Genomic DNA, 17,994 nt, shown 5'->3' on the forward strand with positions numbered 1-17,994 from the left:
ACTCGTCAAAAACCGAAAGTAAAGAAACGCTGGTCGGCTCAATTATACTGTACTACTGACATTCACCTTTCTGGTCGGCTCGACCAGCGTTTCCGCCACCACTAATAATAACAAAATAACGATAGATTGATAGATCGATATATTTATCGAAAATGGGCCCATTAACAAGTGTGGGTAGCGTAGATTCATCCACATTAACGTGAGACGTTTTTTATAACCAAATAGAAACTCCTCGTTGTCCCTTTAAGTGTTGCCATTTAGACAATTAGAGGCCTTTGTCGGACTGGTGGAATGTCGGACTGGCGGTTGCCTCCCCCTTAAAATGGGTTAAATGCACCACTCTGGGCCTGGGTGCAAGCCACATATGGGGCCCACAATTGCAGCCCAAGTGGGGCCCATAAGGACTAGAGTTCTCAACGGGCCTGAACATTACAACCCGACCTGACGGAGCCAGACACACCAGCATTAATTATCAACCCGAACCCGGCCCGGCCCGACATAAAAAAAAAGCAGCGTGCTTTCTTTGCAGCGGGAGCGGGCTGTGCTGCTGCCGGTGACGCAGCACTTGCCTTCTAGCTCACATCATCTGGCCCCTCCGGTACCGGCCCGCTAATGGGTGGGACTTACCATACTGCTGTAGGCTACATTTGTGTTTGATCAGCGGGCAGCAGGAGCAATCGATTACATTTCGACCACAGGAACAGTGGAGATTTATCCCCCAACCAGCAGGCATGCTGTTGACACACAGCTGCAGCTGTGGAGTATCGTCGGCAGTGATGTTTCAGTCGTTCTGCCCACAGCAGCACAGGATGCAGAGTGGGATATTTGTCTGAGACTCACACGTGAACAAACAATTTACACCAGAAATGTGTTTGATGAGGGAGAAAAAAGGAAGCCCAAGGTCCGACCCGACCCGAGTCATTTGCATATTGTTTCGACCCGGCCCGAACCCGCGGGTCCGGTCAGGTTTGTTGGGCTGGCCCGACCCGTTGAAAACTCTAATATGGACCCCACGTAGCATTGCTGTACTAGTACTATTACTACTATTACTGCTTCCACTACCACTATTATTACCACTAGTACTACTATTATTATTATTATTACTTCAATTACTACTACTACTTTAGTTAAAGGGTCTCAGGGCCTTAAAACAACCTTGTGTTGTCGTCTGGTTAAGCAAAAACTGAGACCTTAAATTATTTTAAATGTATTTTTCTACTTCCTGTTTATATCAGCTTGCACATGCCCGCTGTACATGATTGTTTAGTCATGTGCGTTTCTTTCAGGTGTGCTGTCTGACTAGTTGTCTGAAAGTGTTTTTGCACCTTGTTTTTATTTTTACATTCATTGTTGTTGCACTTTATATATATTGATTATACTGTACTACTATTCATCTTTCTATTGTTGACTTGTGGTTGTGCATTGCGGATCACCATCCCTGTGTTGATGAAACTGTGGTTTGCGTAATTGTATGTGTTTGTTTCAGGGTTTGTGTTATCTCCATGTCCTTTGCTTGTCTACTGCAAAACAAATTGCCCCCCCCCCCCCCCCCGGGGGACATAATGAATAAAAGTTGAAGCTGAAGTTGAAGTTGAGAGTGAGAAGAAAAGTAGAAGTTTTGAGTCAGTTACAGACAGTAGATGCCTCTGTAGATCTGAGGTCACGTTGATCAAACCTCACGCCTCATACCTATTACATTACACATGGAAATTGTTGTTATTATAAAACTTTTTTTTAATTCAGTGTCATGACAAACATTATGTAAGACTTCTGTTCAACAGTGATTGCATCATATGTTTTTGTGTGTTTTGTTTTCTTTCACACCTCTGATTACAGCGACACCTCCTGTTGTCATGTGACCCTCAGCCATGGAGGTGTGAACAAGCTTCCTGTCAGGAAAGGTCCAGCTTGCAGCCATTAGGAGCAGTTAATGGCAAATTAAACCCCATAGGTGTCAATCGTTTGTGTGTGTGTGTGTGTGTGTGTGTGTGTGTGTTACAGGTATGCTGATTGCCACAGGTAAGTGTGATGCACAGTAAACAGTCATTTTCATCAACAAACACTGATCTATGGAGAGATGAGCTGTTGCATCCTCATTAAAGCTAATTGCATCAGTCACATTTACTTTGTTCTGTTTGATCAACTTTATTTTCTTGTGTTTGTAATTTGTTCACATTGTTCCTACAGACAAAATGTTATTTTTCCTGATGTAAACACAAACTGATCAACTGAACACATTATATTTTCAGAAATACTAATATTATATTATAATAATACACATTTTCAGAAACGCCTGTGTGTTACTATATAAACTTATAATAATAAAGATGACATTCTTACGAGCCATTTTCCTTTTGGCTTGTTGTGCGATTGTACATATAAACTGAACTATTCATTTTCCAGTAATGTTTAAGTTGCTTAGGAAATTTCATATTCTTGCACATTGTTTAGTGAATTATAATTTTAGCAGGTGTGATGGTTTCATGCACAACTACCACTACTACAATTTAACTCAAAAGTTTATGTGGTAGTGGTTTTAAATCTTTATACATTTATATCTATATTTTATTTTACATTTTATTATGAGGTAACATTATTGATATTTAATCGTTTCAAATTTTCTCATCAACTTGCACAGTCTTTCACATTTGGTTCATATCTGTAAGGTTCCAGGATATGAACAGAAATACTCAAAATGAACACAGAGGGTTGAGAGTGGGCTTTGTCTGCATCTGCATGTGTATCCTGTGTAGAGCATTAATGAGCCTTCAGTCCACAGGTTGTTACAAACACTAGGAACAACTGATTTACAAACAAACAACAAAAAAAGAACCACTCCTTTACCAGTTTTTATTTCCACAGGAAATATGACGCATCTGAAAGTAGAAAAAGTTAAAACTGAGGAGATGTTGTTCATGATGTGCAGCTCAACACTGTCTGATATAAAGTCCAAGCAGATGAGGACGTTGAGCCGCAGCCGCTCAGCTGTCACACGTCCTGGATCCATCCACATGTTTTCTCCGCGACTGTATCCGAGCACATTTCGGGCACTTCTTCTCCACGAAGCAGTGTCTGTGAAAGCAGGCCTTGCACACTGCGAGGAAGACAGAGGTTAATGATTACACAGCTCATCTGTCAGAAGGTACAGTCAGTAAAAAATGTCCCAGTTCAGCACTCACCTGGACAACGCCGGCATATGTTGCTCTGAAAGGGGAAGATGATGTCTCTGTCTCGGCAGAACTCACAGATGAAACCTCGGGCCAGACAAAGCTGTGTGGAAGAAGAACAGAGGAGGAAATTCTTAGTCCTCAAGTCCTAAAACCTGGATATCCTCAAACCCAAACTCCTTTGCTCTTTCAGTTGTTTGATTGTGAAATGAGACATGGCAGGAATTAGTAGTCAGGTTCTTATATTATTATTATGTATGTTCACTGCTGTGGACCGTATATGCTGACACCAGGACGTTGTTGCTATATTCTCATTCATCCAGGTCACAGTTATTTCTGGGGAATAAATTGAATTGAAGGCAACTGGACTTGTATTTGTCTAGTCAGACCGATACATTGTGAACTGATGAAGCCCCTTGGATAAGAGGCGAAACGTCTTCCTAGACAAATACAAGTCCAGTTGCTTTTGATTCAATTTGTTGCCCAGAAATGTTGCTATAGGTGTATGGCTGGCCGTGCATGTTTGTGTTTTTCAGAATCTGAATCTGATGTTTTGTGGTTTTCCTGACATATGAGCATCCGGTCCAATCCGGTCCAAGATGGCGCCAGCGTGTGCGGCTTGCCGTCTACCGGCTCTACTAGGTTTGTTTGCTGCTGCATTACTTTGCTTTCTGTGCCAAGATTCCTCTGCTTTGCTGGTATATGATCGACAAGTACTTCTTGACATTGGAGCATGTCGAAACACACTGCCAGAAATTGATTTGGGTGATCAAACCTCATTTTAAAACACTCCTAAAAATCTTTTCTCCTTGGCTCTCACTCCCAGCTAAGCGAGTAATCTTGGCTCTCTCTCTCTCTCTTTTTATTCTCTCTTTTTAATCTAAATTTGTTTTAAATTGAATGATTAATATCCCTTGTGTTGTTTTTGTTGTGTTTATGATTAACTATATTGTGCTTTTGCCGACTTTGGTTGACTGAGGTTGTTTTAAATGTGCTCTATAAATAAACTGTGACTTGACTTGACTTCATTCGTAACACTTTGAACTCAAAGAACTGAGTAGATGTTGGTGGTCAAAGGTCAGACTTCATAACTGAGAATTAGATGAATAATAACAATAACACAGAACACTCTGTGCTTCAGACTGACCTCGCAGCTTTCAACATGGCCGATGGCGGCGTGCAGCACCGTGCGGGCCAGCGCCACCAGCTGACCCTTCTTCACCCTCAGCAGGTCGTCCATGGAGAAGAGCGGCGGCTGCTGGAAGATCAGGTGACCAGGAAGCTGCTCCAACTCGGTCATCACACTGACACACAAACACAGGACAAAGGAGACTTAAATAAATTGACTGTGATAAAAAAAAAACATGACACCGAAAACATAGTAAACTTAAACCTTCTAATGATTTGGCCGGTGTATGTTTCATGTATTTGCTGTGTGTTTCTTAAAAACTGCCACTAGATGGCGCAAGAGAGAAGATATTTTCATGTCCTACATATTTGTTAAATGAACATTGTCTGAAGAAGGAAACATGGATATTCAGAGTTGACAGAAAGTGAGAAACTGTCTGTACCTTGCAGATAATCTACAGGCTTTCAGCAGCTTGATGATGCCCAGCAGCTGCTCCTGCAGCTCCTGAAGGGAACAACAGACGGAGGAAACAGACAAATGAAGGTGAAGAGAAACAAGTGACAGAAAACACAGATTCATCTCAGATGTTGTGTTGTCTGTTGCGGTGAGAACAACAACAAATATTGGACAAACTCCTCACATTTTATTGAGAACAAATCAGTGGAGGTCAAAGTGCATGAACCTCATCCAGGGCAGAAGCTAAAATAAAAAACGTTTTAAGACATATAATAACAGAAAATAATCGAAAATACAGCTGTCAAGAGTCGGAATAAAATATCATCTTGAGATTAAAGATTTCCAGACTTGTATTGGTCCAACAATATAGTGAATTTAATATTTCAGGTTCTTGATTTAACGTGTGGTTTTTATGATTCTATAATGTCATAATCAAGAAAATAATCAGCAGATTAATCAATAACGAAGGTCAACATTTGCAATTTTATCGTTATAGTCATCAAGGATAACAACAAAGAATATTTTTTAAATAAGTGGGTTGAACCTCGTCAGAAAATATCAATTGTTTGGCAGAAAAGTAATCATCCCCAAAATTCTGATCATGACCGTGGTAATAAATCATAATAATAATACTGTAAAAATAATTATGATGATGAATTTGTGTTGAACTCACCTTGAACCTGTCGAGCTCCTTCACTCGGCCTCTGAGCGACTTCCCAGCGCAGTTCAGGTCGAACAGAGGCTGAAACCAAACTGAGTCCAGCAGCTGTTTGGAGAAGTCGCTCACAGGATATCTACAACGGGAAGATCAATTCATACAATTATGATCTAATCAGAAGTCAATATATCCACACAGTCCTGCTCCGGCCTACTGTACTGTAGCTGCAGTCGTAAAACCTGAACAGACATGAATCATTTTTTTATATATATTTATATATTTTTCTTGTACCTGCTGAAGTCCCAGCAGGACAGAACTCGACCAGGAATCACGGCCTCGGAGCCGCTGTGGCAGCAGTCACAGAAATACCTGTGATCAAAGTCATTAATGTTAATTCACTAATAATATATATGTTGTATTCATTAAATATGCAACTTAATGTGATAGAACTGTAAGAAATATGCTGTTGTTCATCTGTTTTTTGTCTTTATACCAGAAATTACTCCACACACCTGCCCAGGTATTCACAGTAACGCAGCTTCTTGATGTATCCTGGTGACACGGAGAGTTCATTAGTTTGTACCCAAAATCGTTATAAACATTAAAGTGTAGGATGTAATGAGGACATGATTAAATCTTAATGATGATAATGATATAAAAAGAACAGGGAACAGAGAAGAGCTGCTTGAGTTATTGTAGTAAAAGGAAACGTTGCTGTTGTGAGACAACAGCGCCGCTCAGTGGAAGAATCACAAATTACTGCAATGAACAATGTGAATAAAATAAAGTTAAATAAAAATAAGTAAAATAAAAAACAACTTTTGCCTCAACCAATAAATAAAACATCAGAAATCATAAGAACAAGGTGGTTAATATTTTATAATAACATGTTATATTTATTCATTGATGGAGATTTTACCTTTAAGTTTCTTAATTAATTTGAACATTTGATTTTGTATTTTGATTTGAAATGGTGTTTATTATATCCTCCTGTTTCTCTGGAGGACGTTTAATTCAAATTAAATAATGACTTCCAGGTCAATATGTAATATGTTTTTGTTTGTTTTTCAAATGTAATCTTCATTGTATTTCTCTACCAGCCTGGACGGCGCCTGGTTCTGTGTCTGTCTTGATGAAGCGGTTCTAGCCGGTTCTCTACAGACCGGTATCTACTCACTGGGCTCCACCTCGGTCCCGCAGCCGGCACACAGGAAGTGTTGTAAGGCGACGACCTCGCTGCGTCTGGAGGAGGAAACAATCACAGAGTCAGACTTTTTGTCTTAGTATTTCCAAGTCTTTGAGCCTTCGTTGTCACGGTGACGACCTGAGCGTGGGATGAACGGTGAAGATGATCTGGAAGCGAGGAGGCGCCCAGCTCAGAGAGCCCCTCATCCTGGTCCTCAGCCTGATCTCCTCTGTGAAGCTGTCGCTGCTCGCCGCCACACGTCCTGTCCCCGGTAACTAACGGCAACAGAGACGAGATGAAAGCAGAGACTTAATGGAAGTTGGCTGAAGACAAAAGATAAAAAAGTATTATCTTCTAGTTTATGAAAATGTGCTTCTGCAGGCGATCCAAACTAAACCTGAACCACAGCACACTGCAAAAACTCAAAATCTTACCAAGAATATTTGTCTTATTTCTAGTCAAAATGTCATTTCTAGTCAAAACAAATGTCATTCTACTTAAAATAAGACTCATCATATATAAAGTAGCTTGTTTTTAGACACTTTTTAACTTCTTTCAAGGATATTTTCGCTTGAAATAAGTAGAAAAATCTGATAGTGGGGCAAGTTTTTCTTTCTTATACCAAGCACAAAAAATTTGCTTTCACTGGCAGATTCTTGTACTTATTTTAAGTAAAAATTAGTTTGAAACAAGTGAAAATGATCTAAAAACAAGTTAATTTTTAGGTGATGAGTCTCATTTTAAAGTGGAAATAGATTCGTTTTGACTAGAAATGAGACATTTTGACAAGAAATAAGACAAATATTCTTATTATATCCTATTTAATATCGACCAATGAGCTGCTACTTTATACAAGAACAATGTAAACTCCACCGTGCTGCTTCAACCCCTCTGGACCTCATCATTTACTTCAGCAAAACGTTATTGCTCTTTTTTCCCACTAGTGCTCTTAAACCTCTCTAATAGGAAAACTGGGAGAAATGAAAAGTCTTCACAGTTTTTCTTCTCGGTCACTTTGATGCAGTTTTCTCATCAGAAACATCTTTGATCTCATTCTCAGACTTGTGCAAAAACCTTCACGTGTGTCAAAATCAGCACCAACACCAATTTTTTTTATATTTATCCAAACCTGACTGACTGGACATATTCAGAAAGGAAAAACAATCAAATGTAAAACTAAAGGAGCATAAATAAAGTAGAAATGGACTGAGAATCCAACTTCTACTGTAGAAACCAACACCTCAGTGCTGTTTCTGCTGGTACTCGTGACACATAGATTGTTAAATCATATATGATTAGTATCTGTAAGATCTACTGATGAAACAAAAGTTCAACCTGTCGACACTGACAAAGGTTTAAGGTTCAGAGTTTGTGCGCAGTGAGTCAGAAGCTCTTTGTAAGAGTGTGATGTCACGATGTGGGCGGAGCATCACACTAACAAACCAGGAAGTGGTTCCTGTTCCTGCCACTGATACACAGCAGATAAAGGCCTGGATGATGTGTGGTGTTCTTCTCACCTCCTGCAGAGAGCTGCGGAGGCTCAGCCGTCCACGCTGAGGCTCATGGGAAGGAAGCCAGGTCCTCTTGAACTCCAGCACCAGCTGCTGGGCCAGCCGCTCCGCACTGCATTGTGGGAAAATGGAAAACCGCAGTCAGATTCAGACATCATATAACAAATACATGAGTCAGTGCTCTGGGTTTGTTTTTCTTTTCCTACTTTGTGAGCGAATCTTTCGGCGTCAGCGTCGTGTCCACGCCACAGTCTGAGATGAAAACACACAATACAACACAATAAATACACAGTGAGTGTGTGTGTGTGTGTGTGTGTGTGTTTAAAGGTGTACAAACAGTCACGCTGGTTCACCTTCGAAGCCGCTGTCAGAGGAGAGGACGGAGAACGTCTTCGGCTGATGCTCGACGTCTTCGCCTCCTGTGTCGTCCTCCTCTTCATCACGTGTGTGTCGGTTCGTGTGAGTCCAACAAGAGGAGTGTGTGTTTGTGTGCGATATCTCATCAGTGCCTCGTTTGCAGATCTCTGTGTGTTGTGTGTTATGTTTGCGTTCATGCATCGGACTGTCCTCGGCACAGCTTGTGTACATGTATGTGTGTTGGTGTTGGTGTGTGTCTGTTGTGTCTGTTGTGTCCGTGTGCTGCTCAGAGCTCAGAGTCCACTTCACCCCCTCCAGCACCTCCAGCACCATGTCCACCACCACGAAGTGAGCGTTCTCCTGTAAACACACATTTAAACACATCATCATCATCATCATCATCATCATCATCATCATCATCATCATCATCATCATCATCATCATCATTCTGTAATGCATCTTCTGATCCAGATGCTTGAGGTTCATTTAAATGTAAATTTTGATGCATCAGATTCTTTATGATATATTATCTATATTGTATTTATAATGTTCTACATTCATCTTCCTTATTGTCGGACTTCCCTCAATCACTACACATGAAAATCTTCACATCTAATTTAGCAAAGACTTGTAGCACTTTTTTTGTGTCTGTAAATCTCTGTCTTTGCTAATTTTTAATATAATCTTAATATAATCCTAAAACTGTGAGGATAAGCATTGTTGTTTCTATAGGGGAGGTTTCTTCATCAGCCTTTTTTGGCTTCCACTCTCTCCTGCACAATGTGCAAACTCTTTATTATTCATGCTGTTTTTACAAATATATGTGTAAAAACAGCAATAATTATATAACATTATATATAATGTGCAAATAATCTAATCAGAAAAACTAAACTAAAGTTGAAAGTTGTCAACACACCTTCTCCAGCTCACAGCTGGTCTTGAAGATGTCTGCAGGGAATTCTGTGATACTGCTGTGACTCCTTTGTTTGTTGTGTGCAGCTGAGGTAGAGAAGCCTGAGACAAAACACACACACACAAGGACAGACACACAAAAATAATGTTTCATCCTCAAAGTACATTTTTGTGCAGTTTTTTCTTGTTGACACAGTTTTAAAACGTCTTTTTTTAGTTCCTTTATGTCTGTGTTGTGTGATGATCTATGAAGCTCACAGGTTACAGAGCGACACCAAGTCAAAGGACATTTACTCTACTCTATTTATTTTAGTTTTAGACAGCAAATAATGAAAAACATTGTTGTTGTCTTTCAATGTTTCTTCTTTTGTGTATAAAATGGTCCAGAAACGGCCTGTACTTACTCACTTTGTGTACTTTTACTGATTTGTACTGATTCTTGTACATTCACCACGCTATGAGATAATAACGGAGCGTTACGAGAGAGTCGTTTTCGAGGTAATTGCAAAAACTGCCCCTGAAGGGAACGCGCATGAATTTCCCTCTAAAACAACTCTGTGTGGTAACGTTGTGTTATTATCTCATAGCGTGGTGAATGTGCAGGTCACAACTTGTCCACCAGAGCGTTTTGGAGTTGTTGGATTGTGTATTTGATGAGTTTGATGAGGGAAACCAAGAAATCCCATGAGCCTCCGTAGCGTAGCTCTGAGCAGCTCACGGCTCTGCTCCGCCGTTCTAAAAACATCTTGCATCGACAATTAAAGGTAACGAACCTACTGCTATGACTATAGGGATTATGGCAATGGGCCAATTTGCCAAAATGTTGAACTATCCCTTTAAGCATTTAGTCCTACCTGGTGTGTGAGAGGCATCGCAGCTGCTTGTGCGTCGCCCTTTGCGCTCGTCAGCCAATCCCCGCTGTCCGCTGAAGGGCCGGTGGAACAGCGAGGTCAGGAAGTGGCTCTGCTTCTTCTTCTCCTCCCGGGCCGGGGAAGACTGACGTTGACAGGAACCGGGTTTGGACTCCACTTCCTGTCCACACTGATCCTGGGACAGTGACTCAGCAGCAGGGGAGGGAGAGTCCGAGCTGCAAGAGGGAGTTAATGCTTAAAACTGGTTTTAACACTAATGCATGTAAGTAAGAAGTCTTAAAGGGATAGTTCACCCAAAATTGAAATTTCACTCATTATCTATACTCACCCTCATGTGGACTAAGGGCTGGGAGAAGTTTCAGAGTCCTCCGTGGCTTCTCTGAGTTACAGGGGGTCTCCGCGTACCAGTGTGTGTCCATATAACGGTTGCAAATGCTGGATACCAACTGTCTTCGTAACAAAAAGACACACCAAAAAACATCCAAATACCTCCATGCTGCTTGTATGTAATGTCCGTCTTGTATTGAAGCCCTGAAATGCGAAATTGTCACGAAAAAAATTAAATAAGTCTATTTTTCAAGATTTGTAGCGGAAGCTCCTCTTCCCAGTTCGTCCAAATTTGATGAACCGGGAAGAGGAGCTTCGAGAAGCTTCCGCTACAAACAAGCTGGAAATATAGACTTATTTTAAAAAAATTTGGGACAATTTCGCATTTTGGGGCTTCAATACAAGAGGGACATTACATACGAGCAGCATGGAGGTATTTGGATGTTTTTTGGTGTGTCTTTTTGTTACGAAGACAGTTGGTATCCATTTGAAACCGTTATATGGACATTGGACACTGCTACGCCGAGACCCCCTGTAACTCAGAGAAGCCACGGAGGACTCTGAAACTTCTCCCAGCCCTTAGTCGACTATTAGTAGAAAGAAACTAGTCGAAATTTCAATTTTGGCTGAACTATCCCTTTAAGTTTTTAGTTTCCTGTTACCTTGCAGCATCAGAGGTGTCGGGGTCTTCTCCGTGCCAGGAGATGGGCCTGTGGTGTTTGGAGACGGCCGGGCTGCACCTGGGGAGGAGGAGCAGCTTCTGGACCTCCTCCTCCTCCTCCTCCTCCTCCTCCTCCTGGCTCCTGCTGTCACTTTCCCTGGACTTCAAGTTCCTGTCGGCATCATCATCATCCTCCTCTCTCTTATCACCGTGACTGTTTGGGGCCTGGTCGGCTTTGTAGTGTGTTTTTGTCCGGGATCGACGAGGACGTATAGACGCCTTGTGTTGTATCTGTGGACGAGGACGAGGAGGACGTGTGGTTTCTCCTCCACAGGTTTCAGGAGGCGACAGGAGGAGGAGTGGCACCGACACGGGACCAGAGGACTGATGGTTTGGGCAAAAAGATTGTTCTGGAGAGGAGGACATGCAGGGTTTAGTTGTCAACGCATTTCAACAACTGTCGTCACTGATGGAAGAAGGGCCGTCCTATTCTTGGAGACAAATGAGTAATTCTACTTCTAGATATTCCAAATTAAAAGCAAGACAGGTACAGATGGGACAGATTTCACAGACAGCAATCTAACAGAGGCTAGAGCTCCTGTGGTGAACATGATGATGAACGTTGTAACACGGTAATTAAGATAATGGGAAAAGATGGAGGAAGAGTTGAGTTTTAAAACAGGAGCAAAGATGAAAACATCTCACTGAAGACAAAAATCAATTTGTCATTGATTGAACGAGTCACTCATATGAAATGTCACCTGACAGCCAGCATCTCTTTGACTGGATTTATGTCTTTTAGTTGAACCAACAGCTAACTGTGGGTGTTCACTGTTCACAGTATTTGAATATGTTAGTTCTTTCAACAATTTCCAAAGAATGATCGTTCCAACATAGATTAAAAGGTTCAGTCAATTGATACCACACCAAGAAATTGATTCAGCAATATATTTTTGGTTAGCCCAAAATGTCATTCATTGGGTTTTTTTACAGTGTATATGACAAATAAAGAGATGTCTGATAAAAATATAAGATCAATTTTATCCTGGTTGTGGAAAATAATGTGCCAGAGTGGTGAATATGAGCATGACAAACACAGGTGCACTGAATAGATAAGAGAAGTAGGTTAACATTATGAAACTCTGTTACACAACTATGAAATCAGATAAAGTGACCAACTTATCGTGCCTGAGGTAGAATAAGAAACTGTCTAGAATCAATCAACATATAACAATAAACATATACATTTGAATTATAAACAATCCTGGTGCTTCAGGCCTCTGTACCTGGTTTTGACAGCGTGGTTGTGGTTCTTACCTGTTGTCAGTGTTGGAGCTGTGGGGACATGTGTTGGTGACTCTGTGTCCACGCACCAGCTGACGTACCCGGACCCGGACCTGGAGACTGAGGACGAGGACATAGCCCTGCAGGTTCCCATCTACTGAAGAAGAAACACAAAGTTTCCCAATGAAATCAACTTTGGTGCAAAACTTCCTGAGTGATGTCGTCCAAGGACATCAAAGAAATGGTTCGTCCCACATTTCATCCTTTCTTTCTGTTTGAGCAGGAAGTTTGATCATTTCCTCCTGGTTAAGAAAGGCTACACCTCTCCAAGGCGTTTAACAGCCAAGAGTCAAAGTCTGATGATTAAAACAGTGACAGAAGCCTGTTTATGGACATTAGTCTACTTAAAGGGACAATGAGGAGTTTCTATTTGGTTATAAAAAAGTCTCATATTAATGTGGATGAATCTACGCTACCCACACTGGTGGCGGAAATGCTGGGCGAGCCGACCAGCATTTCATTACTTTCGGTTTTGCGGCGAGTCATGAGAATAACGCAGCCGAATCGTCGTTTATGGTCGGAACTACGACGGTATGTGATCGTCTTCGAACCTCTGACTTTAATTCTTGATGAATGAAAACATGAGTCTGTCTTGCGCCGGTCAAAGAATTTCACGGTGTGCGCGGAGGCTCATAAATGTAGTGTGAAAACGCTTCGCTTTTCCAAAACTCCTCGTTGTCCCTTTAATGCATGAAAGTGTTTCAGGATAAAGAAAAAAAAACTGGAGGCTGGTCAGTTAGAGGTGTTCGCAAGTTTCGGGGATTTCACCATTTCAAACCCTTCGTCACTCCCAGTGTGGAGCAACACAATCACAATTTGTCAAGAAGTGATGGGTAACTGTGCGTCACAATCCTAATGTGACAAATAGTAAAATAAGGTAGACTATGTCTTAAGATCTTGAGATTTCTGAAGGTTTGAATCATCAGAGGATGTAACACAAGATTGCAACAATATTACCTTGAACTATCCTGTTAACAAATATATCTAAATGTATTCAGGCCTTGGAGAATAATTTCTAACCATTTCTAATGTGTTGTCTACCAGTTTCACTCCATAACTCACTATCTATCTGTTCTTTTACATGTATTTTCTGAATTTGTTTAGCTGTCATGTTATAATTTTAATTACAGAAGGTTACAGTAGGCTATTTATTAATTTGCCGGTTTCTAGCGGCTGAGCTGGAGCAGGTCGGGCTGGTCAGAATGTCCAAAACCTTGACCAGCAAGGGTTAACTGTAGCTTATATGACAATGATATAACAATGTTTAAAACAATGTTTAGCTTTCTAGCTTCAGATTTAAGTTGCTGCTATTGTCAGACTTCTGAAGTTCCCGTCAAATTAAGTTATGTTTTTAATTTTGAATTAAGCTAACTAATGTTGGTGTTAAAGCTATAGCTTTACGTTACTATTTAGCTGTAATGTAGCCTAAGCTTTCTACTCCTAAGTCAAGCTACTGACTTTAGTCGGTTTCAAACTTACTGTTAAGCTATAGTACTGTTAGCTGTAGTTTTAACTTTAGCCTGAAGCTACTCTGTTTGATGTTCAATATGGTTTTATTTACAGTAGGCTAACTGATATTAGTTGGTTATAACTGTATGTGACCAGTAGCCTAGTTGCCTGTCGTAGTGCCACCATAGTGCTGTGAATCCCTCCCACTTCCTCATTGAAGAATTGTTTGATACAGGCCGACAGGTAACCCCCCTTTTAAATGTTTTATTGTTTGACGTGGCGGTGTGTGTGAATGACGTCAGCTATATCCTAGGTCCTGAACCTTTTGTTATAGTTGGTTTGTGTTAGTTTCCTTGGTTTCTTGTTATTGTTTTCCCTCCAAAATAAACTAATTAGCCTACATAGGCAAAGTGTTGCAACAAGGACTGATGTTCAGAGTTTCTCAGCTCAGCTTCACACTCCCCTCTAAGCGTGATTGGTGGCAATTTTGCACCTTCACAGTTTATATTTTTGTGTGTGTGTGTTTGTTTGTGTGTGCATGTGTTGGGCACGGAGCGGGGTGAGTAGGCTACTCTGTCCCCATATGAACTTCCTCCCCCCCAACGGTAGCTACGCCCAGCCATCCTGTAGTGCTCCTTCCACTGTCTCTCTCTCTCTCTTTTTTTTTTTTTTTTTTTACACTATTTACATTAAAGTTGCAGGTTTTAATCTTTCTCTTGTTGTAGAGCTGCTGCATATATTTAAAAGACTGTAATCTTGGGGGAATTAGCCTGTCTGTCATCTCTGCCCATCGTTTCCTTACTGTCACCTGTATCATACTGGACCACAGTAAATGTTAAAAAGCCCAACCTTGGCCCTGCAACATCATTGTTCAGCCACAAAGTTACCTATACATTTCTGAACGATAGGCTATTTAACGGGAGCTAAGTCTGGTGTCTCCTCCTCGGTGTCTCTAACCCTCCTCTCCTCCATGTGCAATTTGTTTCCAACAACGAAGCCGGTGAGAAATCAATCCATGGAGCGGTGGATAAGGTTACTTTTATCATCTACCGTGTTACCATGTGTATATTTGTGTAGTTTTATCTGTCATAAACAAGAGATTACGGGTTACGGGGCGCGTGCCGCAGAGACGAGAGCTGGGACACTGGGTCGGAGGCTCTGATCTTACTGTACAAGGTTGGTTTTCAGCCAAGAAAAGAACCTCCATTCTCCCTGGAACTAGTTACAAGTCATTGATTTAACCAGCACTATTACTCTGAAGCTGTTTTATTAAAGTAAAAATCTTGCATAGTTCCTCTTTAAAATATGAATGTTCAAAAAGTGATTGTGCGTCCTCTCTCCCGGTTCCAGAGTTGTGGGGCCCTGAGTCTAAACTTCTGCTTTTATAAACCTCAGTCTGGGACGTCCACCTGTTCAGGGGATTTTTGGCTGCTCTTTAAAACCTTCCAGTGAAACTGTCTCTGAAACAGAGAGACGTGCTGTTAAAACTGTCCTGTTGTATGTGGTCTGACTGAATGTACTATAATGCAAATTGTGGTTTCTATGCACAACGAAAATGCTGTCCTAAATAAACACAAAATAAAGTCTAATGTTTATATACAGCACTGCACTCTCACTGCAGCACTGCACCCACACACACACAGAGATCCAAGCACTTTATTAACTCATAAGCCTTATTTTTTTTTTTTTATCAACTTATTTTATTTATTAGTGATAGGTTACCTTTTTGTGTGCCTGTCTTGTATCCGTTGCTGCTGTGACAAAGTGAATTTCCCCCATGGGGGATTAATAAAGTTTTATTCTATTCTTTCATTATCATTGATTTGACATGCAGCAAATGAGATATAATAATAATAACAATAATAAAAACCCTATGAAAATGTATTTCATGTGAGTGATTTCAACAAAAAGACATAAACTAGAAAGGCAAAAATACTCCCACTTCCAGAATTGTAACAATAAATGTTGTAATACAAACTTCTATTGACTTCATTTACACTTGATCAGGCTGATTCGGCAGCAGCTTCCTGTGTGAGTGCAGAAGTCGTCTGATTGAGAGATAAGAACTAAGATGTTTACGATTTTAGTAGAAGCAATGTGCAGTGAGCCGAGCCGCACCGAATGAAGCAAAAAAAGAAAAGAAATCAAAAACGAAAAACATGTTAGAAAAAGAAAAGAAAAGAAGAGAGACTCACCGTTGTTGTAAACTGAGTGAAGCAGCAGCAAGGAGGGCTGTCAGTGTCCGCAGGCGCTGACACGAGTCTTCATCCAAACACTGACACACTGAGAAAGGAAGCGGTGGCTTGTTTATCAGCACTTCCTGTATTTAAGAGTGGTTTTCTGTGGCTGAGCAGCTCCTGAGAACTGAGAGGGCAAAAAAACTCTCTTCATGCTGCACAACAAGACCTCTGACCTGTTCCTCCTCAAACCACCACACAACCATCTAAATGTCAGACATGTATTAACGTCATTTGTAATCTTTAAGGCCTTATTTCTTCTTGTGTCGGGATCTTTAATGATGACAGGAAGTTTGCATCAACACCGCCTTTTATTTTTGGATACTACTTCACTCTCATTCTCTTCCTGTAAAGAAAGTCAGGATTTTTTTTTTTTTTTGCAAACCACAGCAGTTACATGCTCAGTCTATAAGTTACATTGGTGCATCTTACACAATTTCCCATGTGTTCAGCAGAAATATGTGCTATAAATGCCTGACAGAAGGCACCTGCTGCAGGAGAAAGAGGAAGTTTTTACAAAGAGTAAAAGTTTCATTGGGTTTGATTTACCTCCATGTTTACGGGACAAAAAGTAGAAGCAGCTCAGAACGAGTGGAGTCAGAGCAGATAAATCTGACTGAGCACATGATTCAATATGATTTATATTTGAAATATAACCAAATAAAATGATACAGGTAGTTATAAAGTGCCCTAATGTTTTAATTAAATTGTAGATTGTGACACAACAAACAGACATGTAAACAAACAGGAATGAAAAAGTGCCAACATCATGTATTTTTTTTTACATGTTTGTGTGGCGCCTCCCTGTGGTGGTGGTGGTGGTTTTGTTTAATTTCTGCAGACACGTTGTGTCTCTTTGTGGTCATTTTGCAACCATTTACTTTCTCTTTAAATTTCTGTATTTGCTTTATGCAGTGATTTTGTTTCCTCTTGATCATTGTGTGACTCTCGTGTTGTTTTTGTTCCCATCTATTCTTCTGTTGTTTTACATCTCTTCCTGGTTATCTGTGTCTTTTGTGGTTATAATGTGTCTCTGTGTTTTGCAAAGTTAATGAGAAACTTTTGCTGTCATAAACAGATTTTTTTAAAGAGACATTCTTTCTACATTACATTTTTTTGTGAGATTCAAATATATATTAAAAATCTTTCGCAGCAGGACCCCTAGCCCTAGCCCTTAACCCTTACCCCTTGAAACGGAGCTACAAGGGGTAGGGGTTGAAAGTCAACCCCTACGAATTGGGACACCCCTTCAACAATCACATACGTCATCAGTAGTCTCTGCTGGCTTTCACATAAGCAGACGTGACAAGCTTTTGCCACAAATCCTGTATTCAAAACCATGTTAACTTAATGTAAATGTGGTGATTTATGTACGTATAGGCTACAGAGCCCCGAGGCAGCGCTGATCCTCTGTCCAAAACACACATGAACCTTCACTTTTAATTCAAACAAACTAATGCAACTGCCACAATTGTTACATTTCATCAATGAGACCAGCATTTATCTGCTAAAAAGAATGTAACCAGCCGGCGGTAAACCTTTAAAAACCTGCGGGTAAGTTAATTAGTGATCGTCTTTTCTCCCGGGATGACGACGGAGGTTGGCCGGTTGACAAGCTCTCCGGACGGGTGGTGTCTCCGTGACGAGCTGTTGATCTGGAGAAAACGTCTAAACAGCCGTCATTTGGATAAACCGACTGCACATTGGGGATCTAAACAGCTACTTTCT

At 40.8% G+C, this 17,994-nt stretch overlaps 1 protein-coding gene across 1 annotated transcript; it reads right to left on the reverse strand.

Moving 5' to 3' along the window:
• Positions 1–2,646: 2,646 nt before the first annotated feature.
• On the reverse strand, positions 2,647–16,543 carry rubcnl (rubicon like autophagy enhancer). The gene is made up of 17 exons (XM_085765435.1): positions 16,225–16,543; positions 12,554–12,674; positions 11,238–11,646; positions 10,231–10,463; positions 9,381–9,478; positions 8,461–8,824; positions 8,314–8,359; positions 8,114–8,219; positions 6,735–6,871; positions 6,588–6,652; positions 5,923–5,962; positions 5,702–5,779; positions 5,426–5,546; positions 4,739–4,800; positions 4,315–4,471; positions 3,180–3,270; positions 2,647–3,094 (listed from the first exon to the last, which is right to left on the reverse strand). Exons 2-17 carry the CDS (start codon positions 12,672–12,674, stop codon positions 2,982–2,984), a joined length of 2,241 nt encoding a protein of 746 aa, XP_085621561.1. The 5' UTR covers positions 16,225–16,543; the 3' UTR covers positions 2,647–2,981.
• Between the last annotated feature and the right edge of the window lie 1,451 nt (positions 16,544–17,994).

This window comes from Trachurus japonicus, chromosome 21, assembly GCF_045865225.1.
Source record: "Trachurus japonicus isolate A0001 chromosome 21, Traja_1.0".
NCBI lineage: Eukaryota > Metazoa > Chordata > Actinopteri > Carangiformes > Carangidae > Trachurus > Trachurus japonicus.